General features: G+C 39.4%; 1 protein-coding gene across 6 annotated transcripts in view; it reads left to right on the top strand.

Moving 5' to 3' along the window:
- FBXL2 (F-box and leucine rich repeat protein 2) overlaps positions 1-13,114 on the top strand; it is a 94,754-nt gene that overhangs the window by 13,251 nt on the left and 68,389 nt on the right. For all 6 annotated transcript variants that reach the window (XR_010835013.1, XR_010835015.1, XR_010835014.1 and 3 more), the window contains exon 2: positions 4,402-4,463. Coding sequence is in view for 1 of the 6 variants with exons in the window: in XM_059077391.2 (XP_058933374.1) it covers positions 4,402-4,463 (62 nt within the window). In the remaining 5 variants the exon portion in view is untranslated. The remainder of the gene's footprint in view (positions 1-4,401; positions 4,464-13,114) is intronic.

Here is a 13,114-nt window from a genome sequence, read left to right as displayed (position 1 = left end):
CCCCTCACAATTACTGTTTTTATATCATATCTTTTATCTAATTGTTTCGTGTATCCCTTAACTGCTTAAGTGATTTTGATAGTGATTTTATTACCTTCGTCTTTTAACCTTCCTACTCACTTTATGTGTGGATGATTCCCTACCTTTACTGTGTGTTTGCCTTTACTGATGAACTTTTTCATTTCGTAATTTTCATATTTCTCATTGTGGCCTTTTCTTTTTTCACCTGGAGAAGTTCCTTTAATATTTGTTTTAAAGCTGATTTGATGGTGCTGAACTCTTTTAGCTTTTGCTTGTTTGAAAAGCTTGTGATCTTTCTATCAAATCTGAACGAGAGGCTGGCTGGGTAGAGTATTTCTTGGTTGTAGGTTGCAGGTACTTCCCTTTCATCATTTAAAATATAGCATGGGCTTCCCTGGTGGCGCAGTGGTTGAGAGTCCGCCTGCCGATGCAGGGGACATGGGTTCGTGCCCCGGTCCGGGAAGATCCCACATGCCACGGAGCGGCTGGGCCCGTGAGCCATGGCTGCTGAGCCTGCTTGTTCAGAGCCTCTGCTCCGCAACGGGAGAGGCCACAACAGTGAGAGTCCTGGTACTGCAAAAAAAAAAAAAAAAAAAAAATCATGCCCCACTCCCTTCTGGCCTGCAGGGGTTTTGCTGAAAAATCAGCTGATAGGCTTATGGGAGTTCCCTTGGATTTTATTTGTTGCTTTTCCCTTGCTGCTTTTAAGATTCTCTCTTTATCTTTAATTTTTTGTCATTTTAGTTACAATGTGTCTTGTTGTGTTACTTTTTGGGTTAATCCTGTATGGAACTCTCTGCCCTTCCTGGACTTGGATGACTGTTTCCTTTTCCAGGTTAGGGAAGTTTTCACCTGTTATTTCATCAAATATGTTCTCAGCTCCTTTTTATCTCTCTTCTCCTTCTGGGACCCCTATAATGTGAATATTTGTACACTTGATATTGTCCCAAAGGGCTCTTAAACTGTCCTCATTTCTGTTTATTCTTTTTCCTTTTTTCTGTAGTGGCAGTGATTTCTACTACTCCATCTCTCAGCTTGCTGATCCATTTTTCTGTATCATTTAGTCTACTGTAGATTCCTTCTAGTATATTTTTCATTTCAGTTATTGTGTTCTTCATCTTTCTCTTTTTTTAAAATGTTTTCTCTTTGTTAAAAACTTTTAACTTTTTACTCTGTGCATCCATTCTTGTCCTGAGTTCTTTGATCATCGTTATGATCATTACCCTGGACTCTTGGGTAGATTGCGTGTCTCCACTAAGTTCTTATTCTAGGGTTTTATTTTGTTCCTTCAATTAGAACATGTTCACCTCATTTTGCCTAAGTTGCTGTTTGTATTTTTATGTATCTGGTGGGTTAACTACATTTCCTGACCTTAGAGAAGTATTCTTCTGTAGGAGATGTGCTATGCATCCTAGCAGTGCACTCCCCTATCATGGCCAAGCTGTATGTTCTAGCAGTTCCCCCATGAGGACTGCATGGTTCCTTCTGTTGTGGCAGGCTGACTGTGTGGACAGTCTGGTAGGCTTGGTTGGCCCCTACTCTGGTTGGTTGCCAGGCCATGCTTTGGCCATGTTTTGGGAGGCTGTTGGCTACTGGTTGGTGGAGGCTAGTCACGAGGCAGCTGACTGCAGTACCCCAGGGGGCCCTGGGGCTAGTCCTGGCTCACTGGTGGGTGGAATCAGGGTCCAGAAAACTTTGGGGCTGTTGCCCACCTACTGATGGGTGAAGCCAGGTCTTGGGATTAATGTCGGACTACTAGCAGTCACAGTTGGGTCCTGGAGTCTGGCTGTAGTGCCCAGGGATCACAGAGCTGGTGTGAGATAACTGGTGTGTATGTGCAGGGTGGGGGGGGCGTTTCCTGACACAGTTGAGTATGGGGTCCAGGGTGTTGGGAAGCTTGTTTTGGCCTGCTAGTGGGAAGGGTTGGGGCCCAGCTGGTCCCAGGGTAGGGTCTGGCCTGCTGTGGGCAGGCTGGGTCTGCAGGCTGTGGGATTGTGGCTTTGTTACATCTGGTATTTGCCCCCTGGTGGGTGAGACTCGTCCAATGGCTAGAATAGCCTTCTTGGAGGGCAGGGCTGGTGCCTGCACATTGGTGGGTGGAGCTGGGTCCTAGCCCTCCGGTGGGCAGGGCCATGTTCAGAGGCAGCTGTGGGCTCAGGAAGTTTTAGGCAGCCTGTCTGCTGATAGGTGGGGTTGTGTCCCCATCCAATTAGTTGCTTTGCCTAAGGCATCCCAGCACTGGTGCCTACAGGCTGTTGGATGGGCCAGGTCTTGGTGCTAATGAGCTAGAGGGAGGGTTCCACAATGGTGCCTGGGAGCACCATTGTCCACACAGTAGAAGGAGCTCCCAAGAAAGGCTGCTGCCAGTGTCTGTGTCCCCAGGGTGAGCCACAGCTCCCCGCCGCCTCTCTCCAAGGAGACTCTCCTAGGCTAGTAGGTAGGTCTCGCCCAGGCTCCTATCAAATTACTGCTTTTGCCCTGGGTTCTAGAACATGTCAGATTTTGTGTGCACCTTTTAAGAGCCAGGTCTCTGTTTCCCTGAGTCCTTTGAGCCTCCCGAAGTTAAGCCCTGCTGACCTTCAAAGCCAGATGCTCTGGGGGCTTGTCTTCTTGGTGCTTGACTTCTGGGCTGCAGAGCCCGATGTGGAGCTTAGAATTCTCACTCCTGTGGGAGAACCTCTGCAATATAATGATTCTCCAGTTTGTGGGTTACCCACCCCGTGGTATGGGACATGATTATATTGAGTCTGCCTCTCCTACCCATCTTGTTGTGGTTCCTCCTTTAATTGTAGAAGATCTTTTTCTGGTAGATTCTGGTCTTTTTCACTGATGGTTGTTCTGCAAATAGTTGTGATTTTGGTGTGCTTGTGAGAGGAGGTGAGCTCAGTGGATAGCTCAAGGATAGCTCTGCTATCTTGGCCAGTCTCTCCTCCCTTTCTCTGTCAATTTTTTCTTTTCAGAGAAACATCTCTTAGTTTCATTGATCCTTGTAAATTAATTATTTTTTATGCACAATATTTGGTGTGAAATAACAAATTATGAAACATGTAGAGAAACAAATGTGACCCATGATCAGGAGAAGAGCTAAGAGAAATAGTCAGTGATGGTCCAGATGTTGAACAGTTGGAATGGATGAACAGTTAGAAAATTTTAGCAGGAAGATGGAAGACTGTAAAAAGACTGAACTGGGAATGCTAGAAGTGAAAGTATGAATCAGACATTAAATATTCATTTGATGGGCCTAATAGCAGTCTGGACATAGTTGGCAAACCCCAAGTAGAATAAGTACAAGCTGAGGAACATTGCTAACTTAATGCTATTAAATCTTCCAATTCATGAACATGGGATGTATTTCAGTTTATTCAAACCTTCTTTAATTTCTCACAACAGCGTTTAGCATAAGTTTTCAATATATAATGTCAGGCACTTCTTTAGTTAAATGTATTCCTAAGTTGTTGTTGTTTTTTGGCTGTGTTGGGTCTTTGTTGCTGCACGCAGGCTTTCACTAGTCGTGGTGTGCAGGCTTCTCATTGCAGTGGCTTCTCTTGTTGTGAAGCACAGGCTCTAGGCATGTGGGCTTTGGTAGTTGTGGCACACGGGCTCAGTGGTTGCTTCATGTGGGCCCTAGAGCACACAGGCTTCAGTAGTTGTGGCGCGTGGGGCCAGTAGTTGCGGCTCTCGGGCTCTAGAGCACAGGTTCAGTAGATGTGACTCACGGGCTTAGTTGCTCCACAGCATGTGGGATCTTTCAGGACCAGGGATCAAACCTATTGTCCCCTGTATAGGCAGGAGGATTCTTAAACACTGCATCACCAGGGAAGTCCCCTAAGTATTTTTTTTTTTTTTTTTTTGCTGTTACAAATGAGATTGTTTTCTTAATTTCATTTTCAGGTTGTTCATTGGTAATGTATGGAAATAAAATTTATTTTTATATGAATATATTGTATATTTGTATATTATATTTTGCCACCTGGCTGAATTCCCTTATTAGTTCTAATAGTTTTTTTGTGTCTCTTTTTTAGAATTTTCAATATATAAGATTATGTCATCTGTAAATAGAAGTTTTATTTCTTCCTTTCCAGTCAGCATGCCTTTTATTCATTTTCCTTTCTAAAGGCCTTGGCTAAAATCTGTAATATAATGTAGTGTAGATATGGCTGTGTGTTAACTCTTCTCTAAATGTTTGCTGTTTTTATTAAATGGTAATAGGGTATAAACTATTTTTATATCCATCAATGTCGAAGAATGGTGACTTCATGAAATTAGTATCATAATTGTAGGACAGTGATTGGGGCTGTTTTGATCTACAAAATGTGTATCCTTTTTTTTTTTTTTGATTGAGGAACATTTTAATAATATCCCCTTTTTTTTTTCCTGTAGGTTTTCTCAAATAATGATGAAGGCCTTATTAACAAAAAGTTACCCAAAGAACTTCTTTTGAGGTAAGTGTAGATAAACTTTAAAGATTTCAGATATGATTCAGTCATCAAGTTCCAAGACAATCTTCTTTCTCACTATGAGTCCATAGCTTAGAAAAACAGACAGAATTAGCCTAACTGACTTTTTGTTTTTGTTTTATAGAATGCTGTTCAGCTTGTTGTTAAATTTTACTTGGTCTAATCCAGAATGTACTAAGTATGTACGTAGCATTGGTCTGGATTCTTTTTGTAATGTGGTAAGTATTGTAATAATCCTCAGTAGGTGCCACTGTTTGGGTATTAGTAGGTTATCTCAATGTAGTCAGTAACACGAGGAGAGATTATTAAGGTTGTGGGCTCCTGAAGTCATAGACATTTAGATGTTTTCTGATCAATAATTACACTATATGTTCTTACTGAGCACTTAAAATGCTATCAGCCCAAATATTGATGTTTTTATTCACTTATGAGAATTATGTGCTAAGTGACACTACTATAGAACAGGCTTTTTGTGCTTTATTTTGAGCATTACTGAATATACAGTTAATGGTATTTTGCTTGTCGTTTTGGGAAGTAAAGCTATCAACCAACATTTGTTGAACCTAAGGCACTGCAGTTTCCTTTAGTACTCTGCAAGCATCAAGCAAATCTTACTTAATTTTGTATGTTATATTTTAATTGTTAACAAATAATACTTGTATACATGGTAATCTTTGAGTGGCATTTCCCAAACTCTTCATATCACTGATATTTCACAAAACAAAACAAAAAAACAGGTTTTATGATCAAGTAAGTATGGGAAAAACTGGGTTAACAAAACCAGTTTCTTTACTGCATGACCTCTCAGAGCCCTAATAGGCATGGTGATGATCCCAGATGAATAGCTGTGGCATTTCAGATTTTCTGACCATGGAATGCTTTTAATATTCCTTGGAAAATTTTTTGGGAAATGCTGATATATAGTAAGAGATGGAGCAGCTTACTCTATTCCCTGGCTGTGCTAAATCTCATTTTAACATTTAGCGGATGAGTATGAATGTGTGTTTTGTTTACATGTTGGAGTCCATCACAGAGTTGCTCTATAAATGCCACGGATTGCTCACCTTTTCCACCTTGTATGTTAGACTTTTGTCCTTGAGTCAGGAATGGGGTGCAGGCTTAGGGTCTTTGTGGTGGTGATCACATTTTAAGGGCTTCAGGGTGGCATTTCATTAGTCATCAGGTGTTGTTTGACACTGTTGCTGTGAGCTCATTCTACTCAGTTAATAAAAAAGAAAAGTAATTCATGGCAGAGTCATATGAAAAATACAACAGTTACGTTTTATTTCAACAAAATAAATATTTGTTTAGTTAAGAGAGAATGTTCTTTGGCATTTTAGACCGTTTTACAGTTAAGTGGTAACAAGGAAGGAATGATATGTTTATCACATAAATCCACAGGGTCTTAATCAAGCACCGTAAGCTGTTAGAACCAGCGTGGTTAGGGTGGGCTGGCTGTTACTATGCAGCGGTCGGCGATGCCATCCACAACAGACCACAGAGTGAGTGATGTTTCCCAGAACTGTGCAATGTTTCATTCTTGGTCTGAACATTTTTCTAGCACAGACATCAAACTGTAATGTGAATATGTCATTTTTACCCTGGGGACTCATAACCAACTTCAGGCCGACCCACATTAGTCATTTAACACTGGAGCGTGATTAAACTCCACCCTTCTCCTGAATACTGCTGCTGTTTTGACTCAAGGCTGCTAACTTAATATTTTTTCCCTTTTGGTAGGGTTAGCTTTTATACTGTACTCAGCCATGGTACTGTTTCTACCTACTGATCAAAAAGGGCCGGGTGGGGGGCGGGGCGGGTGTTGGAATTACATCACTTTCCGTGCTAGTGTGATTTCTGAACTGCTGTTTTAGAAATATTAGTTCTTTTAAACATCCATGATGGACCAAGCTTTCAAAAATCCTGGAGTTATAGTTTTTGAATTATGCTAAGGCTCATACATAGATCATTTTTAAAAAAGAATTATCATTTGGGAGCAAATGTTCATAGATTTGCATTCCCACTTCTGTTCTAATTTTGGAGTCTGTAAAGGGAATTTAAATTTTAAAGTACTGCCACAACAGGTCTTCTCTGACTCTTCAGTCTCAAAACTAACTCTAGCCAGATATTAATTTTTGTTGGTCTTTGAATCATTTCTGCCATTTTACTCTCAGACTGTCTATTCTCAATAGTAGCAGCTCTTCCCTTTCCCGGCTACCCTTTTTAAGCAAAATTTTGAAGAAGGGTTTGAGCCAGGTTACCAAAGCAGATGTCTTCATCGTTCGTTAATTCCACAACAAAGTGAGTGAGTGCTACAAATTCCCCACCTCATGGAGCTTAAGTGTTGATTGATTTTGCTAAGATAAATGATGTCTTCATATTTTCAGTCTGTCTTAGGCTTACATTTTTACTTCATATAGTAGACTTCTTTGTGACAGAGCAGACTGTTCTTCCTTTTCTCGCTGAATTCCTATTTACTTTCAGTTTTACTTCATCAATAGGTGTGAATTCCTTGAGTTTATGATAATCTTACTTGCTTGCAGCCAAGGTCATTTTCTCTTCTGCCATTTTTTACTGCATCTGTTACCACCCTCTTAAATTCTCTGCTAGCTTCCATTACTGATCATATCAACTGAAGCTTCAGCTTACCCTCTGGAACCGTTAACAAACCTGGAACTATGTGATTTTTAAATTTTTTAATGTTTATTTATTTTTTATTTATTTATTTTGGCTGATCCTGGTCTTAGTTGCAGCACTCAGTATCTTCATTGCGGCATACGGGATCTTTTAGTTGCAGCATGCTGACTTCTTAGTTGTGGCATGCATGTGGGATCTAGTTCCCCAACCAGGGATCGAACCCAGGCCCCCTGCATTGGGAGCGTGGAGTCTTATCCACTGGACCACCAGGGAAGTCCCTGGAACTATGCACTTTTCATCTCTCTGTATCACTTTGAATCCACTCAGAAAAAATCTGAGTTTTTTAATCTGATCATCTTATTGCTAGTTTTAAGATTACCTGATATTATTAATTCACAGGTCCCTTCTGCTACCCATGTTTAGTTTGTTACTTAACAAGCTTTTACATTTGCTTTTTCTGTCCAGCTTTCACTTATAAATTAAAGATATTCGAGTTCTCCCTCTCTACCTTTCACTCTCACACAGTTCAACAAATAGCTTGTAATTTTTCTGTTCCTGGGGAGTCAGTTATATAATGCTTATAACAATGGGAATATATAGTTTGTTATAGTCTCTATATCTGTTAGTGAGTTGGGCTCTCCTTGCATGTATTTGTCCTCTTTGTTATTGTCTGTATTACTTTTGGAGCCAAACTTGCTTGAGATTTCAGCTCTCCCCATTTACTAGTTGTGTGACCTTAAAGTGACTTCACTCTCTGGGCCATAATTTCCCATATCTGTAATAGTAATAGTTCTTACCTTAGGGGGTTGTTGGCTGGCTCTGAGTACCTGGCGTTTAATAAATGTTATCTCTTATTATTATTTTAAAAAATATTTATTATTTATTTATTTGACTGTCAGGTCTTAGTTGCAGCATGCAGAATTTTTCAGTGCGGCACGCAGGCTTCTCTCTAATGGTGGCACGTGGGCTCTCTAGTTGTGGCTCTAGAGTGCACAGGCTCAGTAGTTGCAGTGTGCGGTCTCATTAGTTGCAGCACATGGGCTTAGTTGCCCTGCAGCATGTGGGATCTTAGTTCCCCAACCAGGGATCGAACACGCATCCCCTGCATTGGAAGGTGGATTCTTAACCACTGGACCACCAGGGAAGTCCCTCTTATTATTATTAATTAATATCATTTTTGGATCTCTGAATACTGAATAAATACTGTTGACAGTGCAGTTGGCTTTAATACAAACAACTGACAAAAGCAAGCTGTCCTGATACGGATCTTAACATATGCTACTGCTAACAGTCTCAGTACAAAACCTGATTATTAAGTGAGTTAATGTAGCCTGGTGCTTCATTTCATCAACCTACACTAATTCAGTCTCAATGGAAATTGCATACTACCATCTGACATTAAACTGACAACTACTGGAGCTTGAGCAGAATAGTGGTGGTATTATGACAACTGTTAATTATTTTGTATTATAAAAAAGACAGTCTCTTGGAAGGAACCATTCCTCTTTTGAGAGAAGTCTTATATGAACAAATATTGGCTCACAACTCAGATTATAAATTTTAATATTAATTTGTTTGACCTTAACTTTTTACTTCTGTTATGGTTGCTCTCAGGCGCTAGTGATGAAATGAAAATGCATGTAAACTTCATAGCAATAGGGAGTGCTACATGCAGTAAATATTTTAAAATGTTCTCATAATAAATAGTAAAGAAACCTCTTATTAGACATATTTTTAAAAACTAAATCACCGTTATCTATATAATTTTCTTTCCTTTTAAAATGCATGTGGGGACTTCCCCAGCGGTCCAGTGGTTAAGACTCCGAGCTTCCAATGCAAGGGGTGTGGTTTTGATCCCTGGTTGGGGAACTAAGATCCCACATGCTGTGTGGCATGTCCAAAAGATTAAAAAAAAAAAAAAAGTATGTAGATCCATGACAAAATTAAATCCTGATCATATTTGTTGGCTTGATGAAGGAAGGTTTGATTGCCTCAAACAGGAGAGGTGAGACTAATCATTTTGGGCAAATGGAATCAACTACATAATTACCTATAATTTGGCAGTTTCACTAGTTTGCTAGGGAAAATTATAAAATGACAGTAAAATTACAAGCTATTTGTTGAACTGTGTGAGAGTGAAAGATAGAGAGGGAGAACTCGAATATATTTTAATTTGTAAGTGAAAGCAGGATAGAAAAAGCAAATGTAAAAGCTTGTTAAGTACAAACTAGAAATGGGTAACAGAAGGGATCTGTGAATTAATAATATTGGGTAGTCTTAAAACTAGCAATAAGATGATCAGATTAAAAAAAAAACTCATAGGGCTTCCCTGGTGGCGCAGTGGTTGAGAGTCCGCCTGCCAATGCCGGGGACGCAGGTTCGTGCCCCGGTCCGGGAGGATCCCACATGCCGTGGAGCGGCTGGGCCCGTGAGCCATGGCCGCTGAGCCTGCGCGTCCGGAGCCTGTGCTCCGCAATGGGAGAGGCCACAACAGTGAGAGGCCCGCGTACCACACACACACAAAAACAAAACAAAAACAACAACAACAACAAAACTCATAGATTTTTTCTGAGTGGGTGTTCTTGCCTGCTGGTTGGTTGTAGCACTCCATGGACTTTTTCAAGGACTGGTACCTACACCTCCTGCTGCCTGTGATGCCTTATATATATTCCAAGGCAGCCTAACAGGTAAGATGATCTTTGGGGGGTACATATTATGAATTCATGTTTAAACATCTATGCAGATTTTTCTTTTTCGTTAAAGAGGTTTTTTTGGTTTGTTCATTTTTATTGTTGTTATTTATTTATTTTTTACCTTGCATGAGGCAATACAGGACCAAATTAACGTGTGTTGAAATCAGATGCAGAAGCTTAAAGGCCCTTCCTCTGTATACTATTATGTACTATTTTACGGTTGACATCTAAGTCCAAATCATGGCAGAGGCAAATCTTCCTTAGTCTCGGTTGGGGTTATGCTTATACATTAGAACTCTGATGATGCCTTTGGATTTTTAAATCTACATTGAGGTGGCATTAAACACCAGTAGAGCTCCACAGATAGGAAGGATAGAACTAGTACATTCTAGTCCAGAGCTTTATCCCTGGAAAGTTATGTTAGAGACCTGTTAATTTAAAAGCTGTGAATTCAGTAGTTAAAAACAAAAGATTGGGAAGTTTGATTATTTGAATAGTAAAATTTGGCAAAATATAGCATACCAAAGATAAACAGCATAGTGGTAGGTGAAGTAATTCGAATACACATTATAAGCAAAGGCTGTCTTCTTCAACACACACACACACACACACACACACACACACTCACATATACATCAGGTCTTAAAAATTATTAAGAATGAGGTGGATTAGCTCTTAGAAAAAGTTTGAAGAGGGTCTGAACAAAGGAAGAAATACAGATGGCCAATAAATGTATGAAATTCCACTTGCTCCGAGTGGAATTGCTGGGGGTCGTAGACTGTACAAGTATTTAACTTCATATAGTAATGTTGTTTTTCCAAAGTGGTCTTACCAATTTGCGTTCATACAAACAATGGCTAAGAGACTCAGTTGAGTTGTTCCTTTCAAAAATTTAGTGTTTTTATATGTCTTAAGTATAAAGTAGCATCTCACTGTGCTCTTGATTGGAATTTCCCTGAATTGTAGTAATGTTGAGCATCTATTTGTATGTTTATCAGTCACATGTATTTCCTCTTCTGTGAGATGCTTGTATATATTTTTTGTTTATTGGGTTGTTACTGGTTTGTAGGAGTTGTTTTCTTTCCCTTTCTTGTTTTTAATACTGTATCATCTACATCTTTTCATCCAGTTTTTTCAAATAGTGTCTTCATTTAATAATCTTTATAAGAGGATAATTTGGGGTTTTAATGATTAAAACAAGTATTTTATTCACTGTGATTATTATTATTGTGATTATTATTGCAATGTTCTATTTTTTAATTTATCTTACTAATTTTGTTTCTCTCCTCCTTAAAACCTTTCCTGTTGCCTTTAGTGTAAAGTCCACGTAAATTGTTATGACTTAAATTATTCTCCCAGAAATGTCCACTTATTATCTCTTACTCTATCTCATCTCTCACTCTTTTCCAACTTCCTTGTAAACGCTGGCAACTCTTAGTTACTTCCAGTCCCTGAAAATGTCATTCTCTAATTTGTTCTCTCCCATGTTCATTCTCCTTGAAAGTGCCAATCTTTTTTTAAAATTTATTTTTTATTGAAGTGTAGTTGAATTACAATGTGTTAATTACTGCTGTACAGCAAAGTGATTCAGTTATACATATGTGTACATTCTTTTTCATATTCTTTTCCATTATAGTTTATCACAGGGTATTGAATATAGTTCGCAGTGCTATACAGTAGGACCTTGTTGTTTATCCATTCTATATATAATAGTTTGCATCTGCTAATCCCAAACTCCCACTCCATCCCTCCACTCCCCTCCCGCTTGGCAACCACAAGTCTGTTCTCTCTGTCCCTGATTCTGTTTCTGTTTCATAGATAGGTTCATTTGTGTCATTTTAGACTCCACATATGGACATCATATGGTATTTGTCTTTCTCTTTCTGACTTACTTCCCTTAGTATGATAATCTCTAGTTGCATCTGTGTTGTTGCAAATGGCATTATTTCATTCTTTTTTTATGGCTGAGTAATATTCCATTGTATATATGTACCACATCTTCTTTATCCATTCATTTGTTGATGAGCTTTTAGATTGTTTCCATGTCTTGGCAATTGTGAATAGTGCTGCTATGAACATAGGGGTACATGTATCTTTTTTTTTTTTTTTGCGGTATGCGGTCCTCTCACTGTTGTGGCCTCTCCCCTTGCGGAGCACAGGCCCCGAATGCGCAGGCCTAGCGGCCATGGCTCACGGGCTTAGTTGCTCCGCGGCATGTGGGATCTTCCCGGACCAGGGCACGAACCCGTGTCTCCTGCATCGGCAGGCAGATTCTCAACCACTGCGCCACCAGGGAAGCCCAGGGGTACATGTATCTTTTTGAATTGTAGTTTTGTCTGGATATATGCCCAGGAGTGGGAATGCTGGATCATATGGTAATTCTGTATTTAGTTTTCTGAGGAACCTCCATACTGTTCTCCATAGTAGGTGCACCAACTTGCATTCCCACCAACAGTGTAGGAGGGTTCCCTTTTCTCCACACCCTCTCCAGCATTTGTTATTTATAGAGAAAGTGCTAATCTTTTGCTCACCCCTTCTTTCACCTAATTCAACCTAAGGCTTTCCCTAAGTTTAGGGCCATGTTCTCTCCCTCTTGAGTGTGTATATGGTTCTTTAAACATGTTATAATTTCTTAGGTTTGTCCTGGATTTTATGTTGCATAACACAGTAAATCTAATCTTTTTATTTTTAAATTGAGATTTATATATATATATATATATATATATATATATATATATATAAAATTGACATAGGTGTACGATATAATGATTTGATATTTGTACATACTGCACAATGATCACCACAATAAGTCTAGTTAACATCTGTCACCGTACATAGTTACAGAGCTTTTTTTCTTGTGAGGAGAACTTTTAAGATTTACTCCCTTAGCAGCTTTCAAATATGCAGTACAGTGTTATTACCTATAATCACCATGCTGTATGTTACATCCCCATGACTTATTCATATTATAACCGGAGGTTTGTACCTTTTGACCCCCTTCACCCATTTTGCCCACCCTCCCACCACCTCTGGCAACCACAAATCTGTTTTCTGTATCTATGAGCTCAGTTTTGTTTTGTTTTGTTTATCTAGATTCCACATATAAGTGAGATCATATGGTATTTGTCTCTCTCTGTGTGACTTATTTCACTTAGCATAATACCCTTGAGGTCCATCTGTGTTGTCACAAATGGCAAGATTTCATTCTTTTTTATGGCTGAATAATTTTCATATATATATCTGTATCTCACATTTTTTAATCCATTCATCCATTGATAGACACTTAGGTTGCTTCCATATCTTGGC

The sequence above is a fragment of the Kogia breviceps genome, chromosome 10, assembly GCF_026419965.1.
Source record: "Kogia breviceps isolate mKogBre1 chromosome 10, mKogBre1 haplotype 1, whole genome shotgun sequence".
NCBI lineage: Eukaryota > Metazoa > Chordata > Mammalia > Artiodactyla > Physeteridae > Kogia > Kogia breviceps.
This window is presented reverse-complemented; position numbering and strand designations above follow the sequence as displayed.